The 22118-nt window shown below is 40.9% G+C and overlaps 1 protein-coding gene across 3 annotated transcripts; it reads right to left on the reverse strand.

The window, feature by feature from the left end:
- Positions 1–617: 617 nt before the first annotated feature.
- Positions 618–16640, reverse strand: HMGXB4 (HMG-box containing 4). 3 transcript variants are annotated; one of them, XM_085323616.1, is made up of 11 exons: positions 16561–16640; positions 14118–14223; positions 13409–13524; positions 11967–12045; positions 9781–11033; positions 8093–8174; positions 7503–7567; positions 7116–7221; positions 6390–6559; positions 5026–5148; positions 618–3010 (listed from the first exon to the last, which is right to left on the reverse strand). In XM_085323616.1, exons 2-11 carry the CDS (start codon positions 14146–14148, stop codon positions 2966–2968), a joined length of 2070 nt encoding a protein of 689 aa, XP_085179742.1. In that variant the 5' UTR covers positions 14149–14223; positions 16561–16640; the 3' UTR covers positions 618–2965. The 3 variants fall into 3 exon arrangements, with proteins under 3 accessions (XP_085179742.1, XP_085179743.1, XP_085179744.1); XM_085323617.1 differs by lacking the exons at positions 13409–13524; positions 14118–14223; positions 16561–16640 and adding an exon at positions 12993–13019; XM_085323618.1 differs by lacking the exons at positions 13409–13524; positions 14118–14223; positions 16561–16640 and adding an exon at positions 12877–12986.
- Positions 16641–22118: the final 5478 nt, after the last annotated feature.

Below are 22118 nucleotides of genomic sequence, written 5' to 3' on the forward strand. Positions count from 1 at the left end.
AGCGCTGCGGACCCGGCCACCCGCGGCGCGGAGGGCCCGGGAACGGGGCCGCTCGCTGGGGCTGTTGATCGCAGCAACAGCTCCGAAAGGCCCAGGTACCACCAATTTTATTTTCCCTGCATGCATCTTCCCTACTGCATTGGGTATTATCTAGCCTCTAGTGGTACGACTATTTACAGTGTGGCACCAAGACTCGGAGGTGTTGCTACTGATGCATATTTTTTGCTACTGAATTCTTATTGAAACACTAGTAGAACAGTTTCCTCAAACGCGCTGCCGTATCTATATAGAATGAACATTACTTAGAGCTATGTTGAAATGTGTGAAAGCATGTGGTTATAGGCTTTTTATTTTTTCCATAGACTTATGTTGAAACATAATCTTACAAGAGTATGTTAGATGATATCTTTTCCTTCAGGAAGGTCTCCAAAATGTCAGTATTGTTTGAGTGATTTTTCAGCTGAACTGTGCTATTAGAAGTAGAGTAGTTTGCTCTTAAAACAACAGAGATTAAAGAATTTAAAATTAAAGGTGTTTTGCTGAGAAACACTAAATGCTAGCAGCAACAACTCTTACAAGAAAACACAGTAAACACTAGAAATGAATGACAACACTGCAAATGTTAAAAAAATTATATTGTAAGTACAGTACAAAAGTTTCTTTATATAATTGTAATGTAATCCGGATCAAACAACACGGAAATAACAAAAATATAAAAACTGCTAAGTCTCACCAAAGTTTTCCCTCTAGTACCAAATACCACAAGATACAGATTATACAAAGTGTACAAATTTTAAATAAAAACACAATACAGTAGGGTTGTGTGTGTTTTTAAACTCTTCAAGAGTTTTCCGTTGTACAGATGACAAAGTTAGAGCTGATCCCCTTCTGTTTCTTAGAGATCTACCCCTCTACTACAATGCTCTCAGTTGTAAAGGGCTGGAAAGAGCCAGACATTTTTTGTGCCACTCCCAATAGCAGATGCTTTAGTAAGGGCAGGGAATCACAAATTGAATTAGACTGCCTCCCTCCCAGGCCTCTTCCCAATTCCAAAATCTCTGGGATTAGTCATGTATTGTCAAAACATGTATTCTCTGGTCTGAGGCTTCAGATAAGAACTTACATAACAGTCTGAGAACCTTCTGCTTCATCCACTAACTTATTGAAAAAAATGTAACATTGAACTGAGAAAAGCTCAGTAACAGAGAGACTGCTGTGCACTGGCACAGTTGAGGAATACATGGTAAAGATGAATGGGGGGAAAAACCCTCCTGCACATCTGAGGATTTAATTTAAATATGATTTGGGACTTGGTCATAATGAGGGGCAGCTCGCCTTCAACTGCCCTGAAAAAGAGAAACTACACTTCAAATTGGAAGTAGTCCAAAAGTGCTCTTCTATCATTTTAAAACCTTTGTGTTATAAAGGCTGGAGATGCTGGGGTCAAATTTTTTAAAAAGCCTTGTATTTCAGCTTCTACCCAGCTTCATAAGACAGTCTGTTTTTTTACAAACACTTAAAATCTTGCTGTTGTTCCCCCATACAGAGCCAATGTCTGCTACTGCATATATAGCTGATGCCTGTGGGAAGTGGCTGAGGCACACCTGATTCATATTTTCCACACACTGTTGGTGGGGGGAGGGATTTTTGCTTTTAAATTATATATATATATATATATACACACACACACACACACACAGAAATATACAGGATAAATTAAAATCTGTTACAGATATTGGTAAAAGTTAAATACACATGGTATGAACACCACATACACATACATACAGACACACAAAAGCCTACATGAGAATCAAGTGCTCTCCTGCATCTCCTCTTTTAGGGAAGCAGAAAACCAAAATACCAAGTATGTGGCTGGAAGGAAGGGGAATCAGTCCAATCAACTGACATGTGCCTTGCTCAGTCATTACTGCTTCAAACTAGTCATTAGTCACTGCCTCACAGCAGCACCATGGCTCTTTCAGTACTTCTGGTGAAAGGGATGGGATCAGTGATCTCAGAAACTCAAGTCCTCTGTTCACAAAACGTGCAAGATGAGCAGAGGCAATTCAGGTTTCTCCCATCTGCTGCCACTCTCCTCTCTATCAAAGTGGGCTGACCACGCCCTGGAAAAATCAGCAGGAGGTTCATTCTCACAAGCCACTGCAGTCTGTTGATATCTCATGCTAATGGCAATTTCGATGCAAGTCCACAAGAATAAATTTGTTGGCATCTTCAACTTTAAACCAAATGTAAGCAGACAACTTTCAGTCATAAGTCACTGAGGGGAGCCTGGAAGTTGTGACTGAGAGGTGAAGACCTCTGTATCTTTTATCAGCCATCCAGCTTTTCCCTCAAGCAGTAGATTTTAAAATGAAGAAGTTAGAAACAAGGCTGGTGAAGAGTTCAGTTCTACTCCTTGGTCCAAAATAAATTAGCATCTCTAACTGCCCTTGGAATAATTAACCTTCCCATCTTAAGCTGGAAGGTATATCAGGAGGTCATCTTGTCCACCTCTGCTTAAAGGAAGTCCAATTAGAGCAGGCTGCTCAGTCAATTTTTGAGTATCATCAAGGATAGAGTCCACACCCTCTCCGGGTAATCTCTTCCACTGACAACCTTTATGGTAGTTTTTTTTCCCATATATCTATACGTTGATCATCTGGCTGCTTCCCCCACTAACAGATCTGAATTTAAGGCTAGTATCTCAAAAGCTTTCTGAATTCCTCATAAAAATACTTTTGGATTGGAGTACACTTCATCCACCAACAGAAAAGGGTTCTCTCAGCTTAACTTCACAACTTTTCATAAAATTAATAGAAGTCAAATAGTTACAATCCTATGTATATACTATACAGATATAAAACGTTAAAACCCTACACACGGAGCCCTTACAGAGTGCCGGCGTAGTGCATATGCACACAAGTCAGTTATGCAGAGGTTGAGCATGTCCCAGGATCTCTTCCTGTCAAAGTCCAGGCATGATGTAGGCAATGTTGTCTAGTGTGTTTGACTGAGAAAAGAAATTTAATATTGTTTAACATCAGATAATGACTCAAAATATCTGAGAAATGATACAGATGAGGATGGTACTAAGCATCTTCATTGTCTCATAAGTTACCATATGATGAGGCTAACCAAATCTGCCTAGTCATTATCACCACTGCTAGGATAATTTGCATTCTTAGAAATATGAGTAAATTAAACATAAAGGTAGCCTCAGTCTTTGGAAGCAACTACAAATAAAGAAAATGCTTAAGATTTTCCCTCAAGTGACCTCTTCCTTATGAATCCCATGCTTTATCTTTGAATTTTGAGCAAGCCACATCAGCCAAATCACAGCAACCACTGGGAAGACTTGTGATGCAGRACTTGAGTAAAGTGATTTAAGTAGTAGAATACACATAAAAAACCCCCAACCTTTATTCTACATACACAAATCATTTATGAAATTCTGCAGTGTAAAAGTACAGAGAAAAAGCCTCAAATACACCTACTAATAGGGTGTCAGATGGGAAAAACAAGTGGTCTCCATTTTTCCCTGCAAATATTAGAATTCTGAAAGTAAGAGTCCTCTCTACTCATATCAGAAAACAAGTCCCAGCAGTTTTATCTGTATGTTCTTCAAATGTAGTATATCAGCAACCTCAAACCTGTGACTAGATGGCTGAAAGAAACCTTAATATCTGCCTTTTCATTGCTGAAGAAAGAGTAGCTGGATTTGTACCAACTGTGATTCTAGAATTCAGCAATGCCACCTACTGACTGGAAAGATAAATTACATACTACATGCAACACTGGCATTGAAAACCTCATCCATGTTTTAAAACACAGCTATCTTATTACATATCTGATAGTAGAAATCAGAATAATTTATTATCATGTCTGAGTACCAGTTCTCAGAAGTCAATGGTAAGTACCTGAATCCACCAAAAGCTCTATTGCTCCTTATAACAACAATACAATGATCACATTTCCAAGATATGCACCATTAGTCATGTGGAAAAGGAGTGTCATTGCTCTGAATACATTTGGCAAGCAAGAAGGAAAAGAAAACTATAGGATGTTTTTCCATGGCTTAGGATGGAAACACCCTGCTGACTCAGCTTTTGTGTTGACAGCCACTTTGTGGGAGCTAACAGCCTAAGCTGTCACATTTTTGCTGTTAATAATCTTTTCTCAGCATGAATCAATGTTTGAGCTGTCCCATAAAACATGCCAATTCATATCCTATTTTATTATTCTGTCATATTTGTTTTTAATCTCTAATTTATTCAGTGTATTCAGACTATACAGTTTTCATTTTTGCTTTGCCTGCTCCTCACCCCTCATTCTCCACCTTATTCATGGCTCCCCTTGGAGTCAGGATTCTGGGTTCTTTTTGTGCTGTTGCCATGTTACTCTGTGTCCACCTCATGCTACACTGATGCAACAAGCTGTTGCTAAATCTGATCTCAATAGAAAAGGTAGAATGAACTTGTAGCTATTATCCGGTTCCTTAAAACAGAGACTATTTTTCTTTCCTTTGTGAGGGTTAGAGCCACATGTAAACTCAGTCACATTAGGAATCCTAATTAAGATGGCAAGTTATTTTTTATGCTGCTAAAGAAACCATGTGTGCATACAGAGCAGCAGGAATGGGATTTTTAATTCTTATGCAAAATTAGAACTTTCAAAAATAGTGGCATGTGTATAGATGCTTTATTTGGTTCAGATGGATTAATAGAATCACTAAAACAGAACCTAACACACATTACAGCCAATGGAACAAATGTTACATCAGCTTCCCTTGAACCTTTAAATTTTGTGTCTTTACTGGAAAAAAAAACTGCTGTACAATAATGTACAGCAGTAATATTTTAAAGAATTTTAAGAAATATCCCTCTAAAAACTAAATGATCAAGACAATTTTCTTATCTTTGTAGCACTGGAGTTATAAGTGTATCATAAGACTGGTTTATCAGAAAACTCCAGGTGAACTCCACTGAAATTAACAGGGCTCAAAGGGAAATAACCACAAGGACTCACCAAAACTTGCTTAGGGCAGCCATTCAACTCAGGTAGCTGCGTTGTCAGACATGCTAATGGGCCCAAAGCACAGATGATAGAATCTAGAAGTACTGATAAACTTCCTGAAACAGCCACCATTCCCTGGAAGTAAAGAAAGGAAAAAATGGATAGGGACAAGTAGTGGAAATCACAGTCATTTCACAACTGTATTGATTCTCATGCAAGTAATATAGGCTCAAACTTGTGGTCATATAGTTTACTTTCATTATTTATACAATAGCAAAAGTACACCAAGCACTTCAATACAGAGACTGCTGGTTCAAAAAATTTAAGAGTTCAATAGGCAACAGGCATATGTAGGATAAAAGTAGGGAATAACAGAAAACAAAGTCAGACACTTAATTCCATAATTTGTATAATGGAGATTTTTGCCACTTCCTATCATCTATTGTGTTAGCTACATGTGCCCTAAAAGGCAGTATCGCTGTTGATAGTTTTATTTTCAAAGCCTAAAGAAATGCTAAGGATGTAAAAAATGCTTTAGTGACTGATATACTTCCAGGAAAGGGAATTATTTGCATGCTTTTTTGTGAAAGAGGGGATTTTTACTCTAGAGCAGCTCCTCCGAAGAATTAATTAAGTCATACCTGAAACACAATACAAGCACATTTATTTTACTGTTGATAAAACAAGCAAACAAAGTAGGATAAGTTGATCACGTTAGCCACTAAATTGACTCGTATTTAGTATTTGAGCAAAATATGTGTTCTCCTTATAGCTAGGCCAAGTTATGAAAGTGAGCGTGTGTGAGTGTGCACACGTGTGTGCACGTGTCTGTTTACATGAGYGTGCACACATCTGTATGTATGTAACCACTATCCTCTAAGAGTAGAAAACGATTAGGATACCACATCCATGTTACCAGGTAAGCTGAAACATTAGAAGCCCCTACCCAAAGCACTGGCAACAGGAAACTGCCAGAGAGCAGGAGCATATGCAAAAAACCATCTTGGTAAAGGTTTTCTCTGATAGTTTTCTCAGAAGTCTTGACAGAGTAACAGAAACTGGATCAGACACTGGCAAAGACAGAAAAGGAATACTAGATCCAAGATGAACATATAGTAAGAAAAGACTGAAGAGTTTGTTGAGCTAAGAATTGCCCTTAAGGATCTAGAGTTGCAAGCCAAGGACCTGTCTGATATCTACTGTATACTGACAAASAAGGCTTTTTATTTCACTGAAAATTAACAGCAATACATCAAAGAAACAGAACACTTCATCTTTCTCTTCCTAGTACAAAAACATTGGCTAATTTTTTAGGTAAATTACAATAACATATGGATTACATGAAATTACCAAGACATTACTGGTTCCAAACTCACCTCTGTTTCCTGCAGTCTGTGACCAATAAGGCTCAGAGATTCCCCCAGCAACTGTAAGTGCGCAGCTACATCAATAGGATCTGTCTCGGGGACTTTGGCCGGTGAGGCAGACACCACCACAGTGCTAGAGGGGGATTTCTTGAGAGGGGAAAGCACACCTGTTGGAGAAGCTGGAAACACACCAATTAAAACTCCATATTGTCTTCTCTCATTCTTGTACTTACAATTTATTTACATAGTAAAGTTCAATCCCAAAAGCAGCAGATGCTTATATAGTTCTGTGCATCTAGTCCTGCAGTCTTTGAAGTCAAAACTTCCCTTCTACATGTGCAAAACATCTATTCCAGCTGAATACAGTTTTATAGGTTGGCCAGATTTGGTAAACAGCAATGCCAAAATAAGTACGACCACGTTTTTCTCTTGCAGCATACTAGTCCCACTCCAAGTTCCCTGCTGCCTCTTCCTGTTTTATGTTTCAATTCCTGAAGCACAAACAAATCCCTGTTCTTCTAATTAGAATTAGACAAGGGAGTTTGGGGTTTTTTTTTTGAAACAGATTGACATCATTCTTGGGTTYTGAGTAAAATATAGGTTAAAAAAATGCCAGGACTTGTGAGAAAGCAGGTAGTAGTGCGAAGCAGGAAAGGACCTCTGTTCTTTATTTCACAGGTAGTCCTACTTCCCCTTTCCAAAAAAAGACTTGAGCAAACAAGGCATAAGAATTACCTTTTATTTTTGGTGCACCATCTGAAGATGATGCCTTCCTCTTTACAGTGGTGGCCTCTGCTTTATTCTGTTTGTGTTGCAGATACTGAGCTTTTTGTTTCCAGACCTGCAGTTATCACAGTATGAAAAAAGATATTCATAACATCAGGTAATTCTGTTACCTGATGCCAAAACTTGGAGGCAGAATGACTTTATGTAGATAATTGGTCGAGCAATGCCATGAGGATAAAAGAGATGCTTTTATAACCATAAAGACAAGGTTACCTTTTTTTTCTGTACTTTAAGAAAAGAGGAAACATTTTGTAAGGCATGGTGGCAATGCTGCCAGCGTGTTCTGACCTAAGCTCCTAGTTAAATCATTTTACAAAACATCTCACACAGACTTACCAGTTTATCCTTCTCAGGTAGCTGCTTCCACACTTCTGCTAGTTTTTTGCTCAGCTCTCCAAAATCTGGCAGAAGAGAAGAAAAATGTTTAATATGTATGACATACTAAAATGAAGGAGAGAACTTATGAAATTTATGTGAATGTTGACAGAGGAATAATTGGCCCATGCATGTACATTTAGGAAACAACCTGTTCTACATCAAGGACTCTCTGTCTGCCTGAGAAACTATTTCCAGTGTGTTGTTTCATTACTGACTAAAATGAGAAAAGCTGATATAGGGAATATAAGACCATATGTACATACAGAAAAGTGATGAAATGAACCAGCAGAGACAGGCCTGCAAGTAAATGAAAGGGAGAACTGGCAATTTTTTTATCTAGATTCATAGCTTGGTTGAAATATAATGAAATCAAATCATGAAATCAACTTCTAATCTCTTTGCTGTCTCTTTTTCAAAAAAAAAAAAAATGGGTATTCCTCACACTCCATCAAAATTAAGAGTTTGGTATGGCACAGAGAAGGTATGTCCTGATAAATAATCTGACAGATGTATAATCAACAGAAGACAAGGCTAGATTATTCTCTCACCTATCCCAGGATGTTCAGATACAATAGTTGTACGATATTCCTTACAGAATACTTGATATGCAGACATGTTCTTCTTCTTTGGCTAGTCAGAAAAAGAAAAGGAAACAAAGATTTTTAATTAAAATGATATCTACTTGAATTAATAACTAACAAAGATTAATTATATTAATATATTAACAATAAATAATAATTATTAATAAATTGTCATTTATAGAAGTCGAAGAAAGATACTGTGCTTAGATAAGGAACCAAAAGAAGCAGTGTTTTAGATGTGCTGGCTGAATTTAGTAGTTATGAAAGCACAGTAATGAGCTAGAACTAGTCTTAACACAAGGCTTATCTTGCAACAACTCTATCAATGCATTTCACTTCTAACTCACAACTTGCTATTCTAAATCCACAATCAATATACAACTCTGCTAATATATCTCAGTTTTAAAACTTAAAATTAAAAAAAAATCTGTTATACTATCTGCAGTACCTATCGTAGTCCTGCCAAACGATTTCAGTCCTCATTCCACTGTTTCTTTCCATTCCTTGCATGCCTACAAAACATTTCATAGTGGCAGGAAAGTAGATAGTAGAAGTATAGTGATAGCAGAGTCATAAGCAGCTGCCAAACTGTGATCAGAGAAAATTTACCAAACAGAATAGAGTAGGGTTGAACAAACTTGGGCTACTTCTGCCCATTTCCTGACACAAAGCAGCTCTTGTCTACATAGATATACAGAAACTGTTTTTCCATATCTATACACTTACACAGCTAGAAGTATGTAATCTGGAAATCTCATTCATATGCTAGCTACAGTTTTTCCTACTCATACCCTTGGAAGTTAACCATGAAGACCTGATTTTGTAACTACAGGACAAAATCGAGAATGTGGTAGTCCGCAGAATTAGAACTTCATTTTAATACAGGAAAAAATGGGGAAGTATCTTCACACTTCAGGGTGGAGCTCGATGCCTTTTTACAGGAACTATCATGATGGACTAGATTAGTGCTAGGCTTGTCCAAACTCCTGTCTGGCAATAGCTACAATGAGTTACCTTTGAAAATGACATAGTTGTGGCATAATCTATACCAAGCAAATTAAGTATATTTTTTTCAAAGGACCTGTGTCACCTAAAGACTGTCCTATTCTACAAAAAATAATGATTTATATTACTTTTGTTAGAAAAATAAATCAAAATAGCCAAAACATTTAAACCATTAATGCTGATATTGGTTATATATAACAGTTTTAATATAACATGGCTCTGTAATGGAAAAGGCACTTGACACAATAAAATTATTTTCACGACAGTGAAAATTAGAAATACCTTTAAACAGAAGACAAAACAAAGTAGGAAGAGGGTGTAGCCCTTACTAGGCCAGTTGTTACTGCTGAAAGAAATTACACAAACTTTTCTGCACATATGCCCTAAAAATCTGTTTAACATTTTCAGTTCCAGCAGTTAGCCTAAAAAAATACATCATTTCTATCATTAGACTGTCACACACCCTCCAAACTTTGTGGTTTCTGCAAGCTACTGCTTTGAAAAATTAGATTCTGAAATAATGGTAATGAATTCCTTGATGACTTCTGCAATATTAAGCAATATTAATATTAATGATAAGTAATTATCATTACTCAAGTTCAAAGTCTCAGGGTATCCCAATTTCTATCTTTCCTCTTATTTTTCCTTACCTTTTCTTTTTCTCTTTCCCTTTCCTTCTCCTTCTCCTTTTCTTTTTCCTTCTCCTTTTCTTTTTCCTTCTCCTTTTCTTTTTCCTTCTCCTTCTCCTTYTCTTTTTCCTTCTCCTTCTCCTTTTCTTTTTCCTTCTCCTTCTCCTTYTCTTTTTCCTTCTTCTCCTTCTCTTTTTCCTTTTCCTTCTCTTTTTCCYTTTCTTTCTCCCTCTCCTTTTCTTTCTCCCTCTCCCTCTCCTTTTCTTTCTCCCTCTCCCTCTCCTTTTCTTTCTCCCTCTCCCTCTCCTTTTCTTTCTCCCTCTCCCTCTCCTTTTCTTTCTCCCATTTCTCAGCTTTTTCTTTCTCCTTGTCTTCCCTTCTCCTCCTCTTCTCACCCTGTCCATCTGAGTGAAAAACAGGAGGTGGTGGAGGAAGAACATAAGGAGTAGTGGTAGGGGGTGGTGGTGATACTGTTGCTTCTGTTACTGCCACGGGGTGTCCAGAACTCCTTTTAGATTTAGAGTGCTTTTTCTCTCTGTGTTTCTCCTTGTCTTTTTTTTTCTTGCTTTTTTTTGACTTCTTCTTCTTCTTGATTTCCCGGTAGGAGTCATCTATCACTAGCTCTCCAGCCTCCAACTCCCCACCAGAAGATGAACCAGATTCTGGTGGTGCTTCCAGATCATATTCACTCCCATGGCCCTCTGAAATAAGGGAGGTGTCAGCAACATTCCCCTCGGAAGGTGGATGTGGGTCTGGAGGTGGCTTGTGCTTCTTCCGGGTTGACCTCAGGAAGCTCGGCAGTTCATGACCCACAAGGAATGTGCCTTGCTCATCTCGAGCTGATTTCTTTGAAGATTTCTTTGCAGCAGCTGATGGTGAAGAGTAGGGGAAAGACTCACCATCTGCTGCACTGCTTCCTTTCTCCTTTGGCGAAAGGATGAGCTTCATTTTCAAGCCATCAGGTTCACGGAGAGTAAATGTCTCTGTGTTCACATACAGAGGTTTCATTTTTTTAGATTTGTGGTAGCTGCCATCATCCAGTGAATGCTCCCCACTGCTTCCACTTAACTTCTTCTTGTGGTGCTCCTTTTTGCTTTCAGGATGGCCAGAGGAAGAATGAGATGATGATTTTTCAGAGGTTTTCTTTGAAGACTTTGAACTAGTGGCCAAAGGTGAGGTGATAGATTTGAGTAGATCCATGGTTGTATCAGCAGAGGGTGGGCTGGAAACTGCTTTTTTCTTCTTCTTTGATGGTAGATCCAAAGGCGAAAGATCTAAAAAAGATCAACAGAAATGTACATCAACATGACTCCTTTAAAGACAGCACTACACTAGCTTAAGAATGGAAGAGAGAATCCTGCAATAGTTATGATTATAGCTAACTGATCTGCATCCTGGCTTAAGGACAAGATCTCTGAAACTTATTACCACCTCAGTGCATTCTTGCTGATACAATTCAAACAATTTAYGGAAGAAAGACAGACGAAGCAAGTTCCTGAAGTTTTGTCTGATTCAATTTTCTATCATGAAATAGCATATTTTGATGAGAATATACCTTTTTGAATCTGAAATATTACATCTCAAGTGCAAGGTTTTCTTGTTACTTTTAGTCAAGGAGACACCAATGAATTGAAAACATGAACTTTTTCATTCTGAAAACAGATTTTTGATAAAATTTCAATTTGTAAAAATATTCCAAAGACATGGCTTTCTTTTTGCATTAGGGCAAAAATAACTCTTAAACCTTTTAAGCCATTATGAACTGAATTGTCATTTTCTTGTCAATTTATTACCTATGAGAATAATGTCTTTGTATTTAACCTGAACCTAAACGCATTCCTCTTATGCCTTGAAACATTGTATTTCTACAACTTCAGAAAAATATGTACTATCTGCAAGTGAAATCACAGCTTGTAATACAGCATGTAAAGAAAGAAATACAAAAGCCAAAAGAAAAGGGGGATGGAAGCTGTTTATTCCCTCAAATGAAGCTCTCCAACTAATGAAGCTAAAATCTGAAATATCAGTCCTTATCTTTTGCTATCTGGTACAGTACTCTGATCAGTCTCTGATCGCTTGTTCTAAAACAGGTTGGTGTACTTTCCCTCCTAAAAGTGCTAACCACAAAACTTGATGCTGGTTGATGAGCCCTCTTTCCTTAAGGTCATGACTAGTTAGCTCCTTCCCCTGCCTGATCACCATCTTACCTCTGTAGCTGAACTCATCGGAGGAGTGCTTTCGCTTCTTTTTGTGAGGTTCTGTCCCCAGAAAGACAAGCTTGCTGTCCTAAAATAAGAGCAGAGAAACTGCTGAACAAACAAGAGAGAAATTATAAGAGATTCACATGGACTACTGCCATAGAAAATAATTTGTAAGAGTTATCAGAGTTACTGGTTCTAATGCCAAGGAACCCTAGTCATGGACCAGGATCCTTATTCTAGATGCTATGTAATCAGAGGAAACATTCTTTGTCCCCAGAAGCCCAAAGTGTAGGTATAAGGCAAGAAACAATAAGCAACAAACAGATAGCTAGGAGAATACAAAAAAACAGTATTAGTCAGCACTGGTTTCAGCACATCAGCCACCTCACTGGCATCAAGCTTTCTGTAAACATTGTAGCAAAACAAGAGTGTAAGAAGGAAACTGAAAGATGACAGATTTCTTTTTAGGGAGCTCTTCCCAAATGAAAGGAGCAATACAGGAGAAAATGTGGAAGAGCACATTTTAAAGCATTAAGAAAGGGCAATGGAAGCCAGCATTTGGAGATCAGCTGATGAGTTGATCAAAGACAAAGTCTACATATTACTACAGCTAAGAGATAACTAAGCATGCATAGGCCACCAAGCCTTGAAAATGAAGGTGAGTAGTTTGTATTTAATATGCTGGAGAAAAGAAATGAAAGGCATAGGGAGGTGACAAGTAAAAAGATGGGCCAAAAAATTGACCTCCAAATCTCTTGTCACCCAACTATAATTTGTTGTTTGACCAATTTACAGTCTGAAAATGATGCTCCTCTGCAGAATTCTATCTGCATGGTAGAAGAATAAGATTTTCATTTAAACTAGAATGTTTTTTCTCACATTTAAAAAAATAAAAAAACAATCACAAGATAGTCACCTTTGAGCTGACAGCAGAAATTTTAGCTCAAAGAGGAAAGTTTTGAAGAAACTTAAGTTGTCGCTACATGATTTCAGTGTTAAGGCCCCAAGGAGATGAATAGGGCAAGTTCATACCTCTCAAGAGCTATCGTTTCAGGCTGTCTGCAGAATCAGGAAGACAACAGTGCATCAGTTAATGTTTTATTCATTCTTTGCTGGCTATTTATACAATTGCAAATTCTAAAAATCCTATTTTTGTGTGTAAAGTCATTCATGCTATCTCATGATTTGCAAGGTTCTGCATCAAGGCTAGAAGACCCCACTATCCTATTTCCTGAGGCCAGAAAAATCAAGAATCAGTTGTACTTGGGATTGGCCCTCTCTTTTTCCCCAGAAAAGTTATTGAACATTACAAGACATTTAATTAAATGCTCTTGCTATCTTCTACAGGAATTTCTACATAGACAAAACCAATACACCCTCCAATCCCATCTCATCCAATTCCGTCAGTAACTTTACACTTTCAACCTTTTCTCTGAGAACTTCCTGACCTGGGCTGCTATCTCCTCCTCTTGTAGCAGATCCTCGTAAGAGTGTTTTCTCTCTCGCTGTTTCCTGCCAGCTGCCAGGCCCACGTCATCAACACTCCGGTCACTCTCTAGGAACACTGGGAATTATGTAAAATGGAGGAAAACAAAGAAATGAAATATTAATTTAAGGAACAACAGATATATRGTCTATATATAAAATACGACAGCAGCAAAAGCTGGTGCAGGGTTATGCATAAAACCCAGAAAGTCCTGCGGCCTAAAAAATAACGTGCTGTACTTCCTAACCACAGGAATAGGGCTCAGTGCTCTAACGCTACAACAGAAGTACCCAAGATTTCATTTCTAATCCTTTTATATTTCTTCCTAATGACAACTGGATCTAGAAATGTTGCTACAACTTAATCTCTATCCCTGGTCTCCTGTTCCATTGAGCTGACAGGGAGAAACAGGCTGCAGTGGTAGAATACTTAGTCAAAGTCTTCACATTAAGAAATACCACCCATTTCTCTAAAGTTCTAATCCCAAACTTTACTTCTGGAAGTCAAGGGCTCGGGACCCTGCAGAAACTTGACCAGATTAAGGCAATACCCTTCAATGAGCCACAAGAGACTAGCTTTCTCTCCCCACTCTCTGACTCCATGGCCTAGAAAGGGCTGCAGAGGGTACCCTTTTTTTGGCAACTCTCTCTGAGATTATGAAGCAGTCATACCTTCTTTCTTCCTGGAGTCATCATAAGCCATGGTGGTCCTGCAGGAGCCTGAGAATGTGTTGCCACGTCTGGGCTCCTTCCCCCGTTCCCGTCTACAGGAAAAGGTCTGAGAAACAGAGAATGAAAATAACCCTCCCAGAAAGAAAAATCATAATGGAATATGGGAAACTTCCTATGAACCAAATGAAGATTCTTTGGAAGATGGTGGGAAAGGAAGGGAATCTAACCCCTGGTCTGTTCATGATCATATTTCAGGCGTGACAAAAAATTTTGTTAAATTAACTGAACGTAAGGGGAAGACAGTTTTCTTTTATTTTTCAAAAGGTAACAATATCACCTCTTCTTTGTAAAATCTCCACATCATTGAATGAATTTCTTTTGAAAAGCATAAAGAATGTGAGAAAATAGCTAAGTTTTATTTTTAAATGACACAAAAAAATTGAAACAGAACTTGTGTCAAGATCCTTTTTGTCAGGAGCCACTGTTGCAAAGAGTGGGATGTTTAAAGAGAAATTCCAAACCCTTGAATCTCAGATGAAGTGAAGGAAAGGAAGAACTCAGGTAGGAATCAACGCATCATAAAAGCATTATTTCAGATCTTTGGAACTAAATAATTGAAGATTTTGGAGTGAAGATATTCATCTTTTCTGGTACATTTCCAGACACTACCACTGCAGCCATTCTGAATGTCAGCTTGGGAGAGGGAGCAGAGGAAAGTATTCTGTTTCTGGGGGGACTTTTGCTGAACCCTTAGTTCCTGCCAGCTCACCAAGTTCCAGGTCTCCTCTAAATGAGTCATTCTATTCTACAGTTGCTGGTATATAAAAGGACAGTGCCATTATACAGTAGTTTCACTCCAGTTCTCTCTGAGTTTTTCAGTCAGTGACCAACTTAACTTGAAAAAGTCTGACCTTCTGATAACCCAAACTGCATTTAAAAGTGCATGTGTGCATACGTGTGTGTATGCACATCTGCAACTGTTAAATCACAGAGACCATGCAGCTAGTTCTAACTAGCTGATACAGTAATCTCAGCACGTTAGTTACATTTGAACACCTTGTGCGCAAGGAACTTACCTTGCATACGCTTTTTGTATTCCTGCACATACACAAATTTTATAAGTAACTGACCAATGCTAAAAACTATACAACGTATTCAATATGTTGTTGTTTCTTAGGTAAAAGAACAAAACCCCAAATAATTCAAGCTTACAGGTACACAGGAGATATTTTTAAAAATTTATAAAATTCACAGGGTACAAGTTAATTCTTCATTTCTCTAATATTTTGGAAAAACATCAATTACAGTGTTTTTGAAAATAATATTCTAACCACTATAAATTGTTGCTAGTAAGCAGAATTTATGTATATACACAATAGCACTGGGCTTTACAGTTTATTAAAAAAAATGCCACTTGGTGGGCTTACAGTATTGGACCAGCTCTTGCAAACATTTCAAGATGTCCAGTTCTCTGTTGTCATACAGATTTCAGTAGGAACATATGTGATAGTAAAGTCTCGTGCTCAAAAGGATTAAGGCTTAATCTGGATGCTGCTCAGTAAAAACAGAAGATGGTCATTCATAAGGGGATGACACTTAGAAACTAAGATTTTTTTATAGCTATATGCATAGATTTTATTCTCTTTTTAAAGCTTAGCTAAGTTGTCTGGCAGCTATAAAGGTTCGTAAATAACATCCTTGCCCAAAGGGGCTTACAGCCTAGACTGCTAATACTACAAATATAAATAATATTCTTAACTTGTCTTCTACAAATTCTGATTAGATTCCAGTGCCTTAAATTCTTAGGTTAGAGAAGATATCACACACGCTCAGTGGGCCAGGTCTCTCCAAGTTCCTAGGTCCTTAATACATGTGTTTGCAGGATCAGGATCACACGTGGCTCTTCTGCAAACCCAATGGCACTTTCACATTTCATTCCTCCAAACGAGTTTGCACAACCTTCTCGTGACAGGCGACGGTAGCAGGCTCCCACTTTTCCTTGCCCAACTTGCCGCACGCATTTCTTCCTCTCTCCGGGAGCCGTGATAGAGTGGAGACCGCGCTGGGACTTTCGGGGCAGGTGCAAGTGGCAGACGTCGGGGTCTGTCTTTCCACAAACACGGTGCCCGCAGGCAGATAGCGCCCCAGCGCAGAGCGCCGCCAGGCAGCACAACTGCCCCGCCAAACAAGCCACCTGGGTGGCTGCTCGCTGCCACAGCGCGGCCGCCGGACCCAGCCCGCAGCTCCCTGCCTGTGGGGCAGCCACGGACCCGGGCCCGCGCCCCTAACTACCTGCGCGCGGAGCCCGGCTGCGCATGCGCGCTTTTCCCGCTGCACCCCRCTGCCACCCCGCCGCCTCCTACGGCCGCGGTTCGCGCCCTTCCCGCCGCCTCAGTTTGAACTGGCCTCAGCCGCCCCCCCTCCCGCCCGCGTGCCCTCTCACCCGAGCGGGCTCCGGCCTCACTCCAGCCCGCGGCTCTGCCCCTGGAGCCGGCCACGCGTGCCCCCGCGGAGGTAGCGGCGAGCGGAATGGGAGCTGCCAGTCCGCCGGCGCCGAACCGCGGCCGCAGCTCCGGAGTGCGGAGGTGCTGCCGCCACCTCACTCCGCGCTGCCGCTTCCCGCCTCGCCGCCATAACCCGCGGCCGCCATCTTGGAGTGAGAGAAAAGACACCCCGCCCCGGCGGCAGCGGCAAGGTGCAGCCAGCCGAGCACCGAGCCTCTCCAACGAGGGGAGGCGGGGTAGGGGCGCGCCGAGCGTACCGATCGTGCGGGCGCTGTGGGTGCGGGCAGGACGGAAGGCGGGGATGTAGTTGTTGCTGTCGCCGTGTCGGGTAGCGGTCGCGGCGTGTTGAGCTTTTCCCCGCCGATGCCCCGGGCTCCTGACGCGGGCAGGGTTCGGTAGGAGAAAAGTCTCGGAGCTCTGCGGGACGGGTGCCTTGGCTGGTTGTGTGCCTGGTACCCGGCACTAACACACCGCTGGGCTCCCGCCTGAGAAGGCAGCGTGGCCTCACCACAGCCTGGGAGGCGGCGGGGGGCAGACAGCTGCCGGTGTCTTCTCAAGGGCTCGTACATTCCTGCAGGGGATTCGAGAGAGAAGTGAAAAAGCTCAAGAGTGATCTGACCAGGAAAAGTCTTTTCCCCTCCGTGTTAACCTTTCTTCACTCTGTTCGTTAACTCTGGAGGTTTGACAAGCTGCACTTAAGTCTTACCTGTAATCCTATTATCTCTGTTGATGCGGGGGTCTGCTTTATACAGATGCCAGTGGGAACTAGCATGACTTTAAGAGACTGCTCTCAGGCACTTGCTGTCCACATAGTACAGTTCCCAGACATGCCCAAGGTTAAAGTGACTTGACCCGAACAGACACATCAGTTTCCCTGCCCTGACAGATCTGCCTTCTGGTCTTGCTAATATTTTTGTGTCCTAACAAGTGCATAATGACAATGATGATGATCTGAGTTTCTGCAGGGCCGACAGGAACCAGAATGGCCTAGCTGTGTTACACTGTGTGAATGTATAGCTTAGTCCAAAGTGAGGGTTACAGCCTCTAATTTCCCCAGCCACTATGCGCAGATCAATGCCTGCAGATGCAGCAGCTGTAACGTATCAGAGTAAAACCCACCAGCTGTGAGGACGCATGCAAGGTCTGTGCAGATGTTCTCATGCATGTATATACTCATGCCTGGTGCTGTTCATACTTTCTATAAAATCATTCCTTACTTTCCAGTCCATAACACAGGCAGCAGTTATGGTCCTCACTAGTGGGACAAATGTCTCTCCACAGATGTGTGTCCAGAACCTTGCTGATATTGACGACATTGCCCAAGACCTGCTATTTATCACAGATTACTGATGATGCTTTTAGAGGTTCCAGTGATAGGTCCATACTCCATTTGACAAAGCATTGAGTACAAGAAAACCATGGCTTCTGTCACCAGAATTTTAGTCCTGAGCTTCCTTGCTGGTACTACAGACTGTATGGAAACATCAAATAATTTCCTGGAGCAAATGAGCATGACAGCCTACAGGTCAGGTAGAAACAGTTGGGAGGAAATAAGGATAAGATTTTAACATGGTTGGAGTAGGCTAGGTGCAGTCTGAAGGAGCAGAGGTACAGACTGATTTGAAAATCAAAAAGCTTAAATTAGCCTTGTGTTTGAGGACTGCAAATGTTTGACAATGGTACCTAGTAAATATATAGGGATAGTGTGTTTAATATTCTGCACTCTAAAAAGAATTTCAGCTCCTCTGCAGTTTAATGGTTTTAGCACTGGATATTTCAGAGGTATTAGATAGTGTCAGTGATTGCATGTGGAGGAGAGAGAATGAATTTGCAGGTGAGTTTGTGAAAATGAGCATATAGCAGGATACTTGTACATAAAACCACTGAAGCACGAAGCATTCAGATCTCCCCTGCTGAGATCCATCCATGTTCCTCTCCTCCTGCAGAATACTAATAATATTAATAGTACTCATAGGAATATAATATTGTCCCTCATACTGCACTTTTCAGCAGTGCAGGAGGGCTCAGAAAAAATTCATTTCAGTCTTTCCCATTCCCCAGGGCTAATAAAGTGAGTCATGGGCACTTACTGGCTGCTTTCGAACAACTTAGCCTTTTCCTTCTCTAGAAAATCCAAAGATTCCTTTAGGACTTACATCTAAACTTTAGAGGTCAGAAGGGAAAATGTCAGGACATTGATAGCAAATTTTAAAATAGTCACAACCTCTCCAAATGAGTAACACCTGGCAGAACTGTATTGGAAAGGTCATCATGACGGAGTAGGAAAAGCAAACAGTCCCCATAGTTTCAAAGACCTGAAGTGCAGCATTAGTTAATCTCACATTATTGTGAGAATATTGCCCATTCCTTTTGTTCTGAACATCCTGCATTCTTTGACCTACATGCCAAAGAGAGAGACTGCTGAAAGAATTCACAGTATATTCCTTCAGATGTCTAGTTGGCAAAGACATACACGTTGTATGATATACTGTTGCCAGTGCAGAACATTTTGGGATGTGGGTATACTTATTTATGTTTGATGCAAGATTAATCGTGTGCTAAAGGCTGCTGCCCATTAAGGTGACCAGTATGGTCTTGCTATTCCTATATATATTCCTACCTGTACTTCTCTTCATATTTTCTACTGCTACACTACTTAAGACACAAATTTCTAGATTCTCTTTTACTTTCACGCTTGTTTAGTACTTAGCCTGGTGGGTTCTCAAGTGAATTGAGTATAAAAATAATTGATATTAACCATGAGTACAAGCCTACAACCAAGTTATGTACAAAATTAAATGCAGAACTCAGAGCTCTATGAACAATTGCCAGTTCTCCCTGCCACAGTTTGCAACTCAGAAATCTCTTTTCATTCTTGACCCATTTTTCCATACTTTCTTCCTAAATTCACGGAGAATTTGGCATTAACTGGAATAGGACCTGAATTAAATCCTACCTCTCCACCAAAAGCCTGCTTTGTTTTGCGCAGACGGTGCTACTCTTCTCTTTGTACACTACAACACTTGTAAGTTACCAGCTACCAAACTGCCCTTAAAAGGCAGCACAGCATATTACAGTTGGGAGGTTCTAAAAGAAGTAAACACATTTTAAAAGGCTTATGAGTATGAATATGGAGGAAGTGATTTTAATGTGTCAGTGGAGTTCAGGTAAAGTAGTGGTTATCACATCTGCTTTACACACTGAAGGTCCTGGGTTCAAGCCTCAGTGGAACCAACACCAGGAAATCTTTGGGAGTTTGGACTAGATGATCTCCAGAGGTCCCTTCCAACCTTACTGATTCTGTGATTTCTGTGAAAGTAGATATTCGATGACAATTACCTCAGCCCTATAATTTCACTAGTCTTATTTATAAGCAAAGCTACTGAGTCCTGTTTGAATATAAAGACTTGCTTCCTTAGAGAAGCAAAACTTCAAAGAATTTATCTGCATTGTTTCAGTATTGGAAATTTGCTCAAGTTACTTCCCATTTTTCTTCAATTCCTACAGGAGGCATTCATTTTCTTGTCTCTTCATCTAGGAATATAGTCACTAATGAAGCCACAAGTGTAGGTGTATTCATTTATAGCATCAATACAACAGTCTAAATGTTCCCCAAGCCACAGCATCTGTCTCTGTGGACATATGCATTATCTCCCTGTTGCTGGTGCTGCATGTTCTGTATCCTTACACAGAGAGAGGTAAAGCTGGGTGGGAGGACAGTGCCCTTGTCCATCTGGAAGGGAATCAATACAGCAGGATTAATGGAGTCTAGAGAGGAAGAGGAAAGCTGAGTTTGGCTGGCCAAAAGGAAGTAAGAGGTACATGTGTGATATGCCTAAAGGAAAGATAAAATACAGAGAATCAGTGTCAGATTTACCTTTTTTTCACTAAGGTTGATTTCACAGCTCGGCACATAGCAGGAAGAAAGAAGTGGTTTAATCTGAGTTTCATGATGCCATACAAAGCCTATTTTAGTGCTTTTCCTGTTCAGCTCTTTGTCTGTACCTGTTCCTTGGGGTTTCTGCTGGTCTCTGCTGAATTTAGCTCCTCACAGTGCCAGTCGCACAAAACTTAAGGCATTCAGCTGTATCTGGATTCTTGTTTTACTTTTCCAGCATCTGTTATTTTACTTCTTTCCTCCTYTCACACCTTAACTCTCTGTATCACAGCCCTCCTCTGCAGAGGCCATACTGCCCTGTTCCTCTCTTTTGAGAAAGAGTTACCTGATCTTTCACTTGTAGGAAAAAGCCCGCAACTCTGGGCTTCTTCTTTCCTACATTTTTTTCGCTGCTCCTGCTTATGACAGAGCCACTGCTTCAGCATTTGCCCTGTGCTGGGTACCAGATAATATTGTAATCTTAAGTTTTACAGTCAGTGGAACAACCACACAAAAAAAGGTGGAGTTAAACCACTAACCTGGTTTAGGTCAGCTTGGCAGCTTAGATGCATATATAGTCATTGCAAAGTTGATGTGGTCTTGCGAGACCTCCCTGTGAATGTCCAGATTGTGGAGCTGTGGTGCTCTAGTGGGCTCTCCATGCCTTGACTAGAGGGATTGGTCTAGGATCTGTGGTTGCCTACCAGTAAACTCCTGTCTTCCTCTCAAGCCCCTCAGTGGGAGAGTTCTTCACCAGCCAATGCATTTCCTGAGACATTTCTCATACTTCATACTCTTTGCTGCCAAGCTAGGGGTCTGAGGACAAGAAGGTGATCAGGAGTAGCCAGCATGGATTCACCAAGGGGAAATCCGGTTTAACCAATCTGATAGCCTTCTGTGATGGAATGACTGGCTGGGTAGATAAGGGGAGAGCAGTGGATGTTGTGTACCTTGACTTGAGCAAGGCTTTTGACACTGTCACCTATAACATCCTCCTAGATAAGCTCAGTAAGTGTGGGTTAGATGGGGGGACAATGAGGTGGATTGAAAAGTGGCTGAAAGGCAGAGCTCAGAGGGTCGTCATCAGTGGCACGGAGTCTAGTTGGAGGCCTGTGGCTAGTGGTGTCCCCCAGGGCTCAGTACTGGGTCCCATCCTCTTCAACTTCTTCATCAGTGACCTGGATGAGGATAGAGTGCCTCCTCAGCAAGTTTGCCGATGATACCAAGCTGGGAGGAGTGGCTGATACACCTGAGGGCTGTGCTGCCATTCAGAGAGACCTGGACAGGCTGGAGAGCTGGGCAGAGAGGAACCTCMTGAGGTTCAACAAGGGCAAGTGCAGGGTCCTGTGCCTAGGGAGAAATAACCCTAGGCACCGGTACAAGCTGGGGGCTGACCTTGTGGAGAGCAGCTCTCCAGAGAAGGACCTGGGAGTGCTGGTGGATGACAAGTTGACCATGAGCCAGCAATGTGCCCTTGTGGCCAAGAAGGCCAATGGTMTCCTGGGSTGCATTRGRAARAGWGTTGCCAGCAGGTCAAGGGAGGTGATCCTGCCCCTCTACTCAGCCCTGGGGAGGCCTCATCTCGAGTACTGTGTCCAGTTCTGGGCTCCCCAGCACAAG

The sequence above is a fragment of the Rhea americana genome, unplaced genomic scaffold, assembly GCF_003343005.1.
Source record: "Rhea americana isolate MKP2758 unplaced genomic scaffold, rheAme1 scaffold_85, whole genome shotgun sequence".
Classification (NCBI taxonomy): Eukaryota; Metazoa; Chordata; class Aves; order Rheiformes; family Rheidae; genus Rhea; species Rhea americana.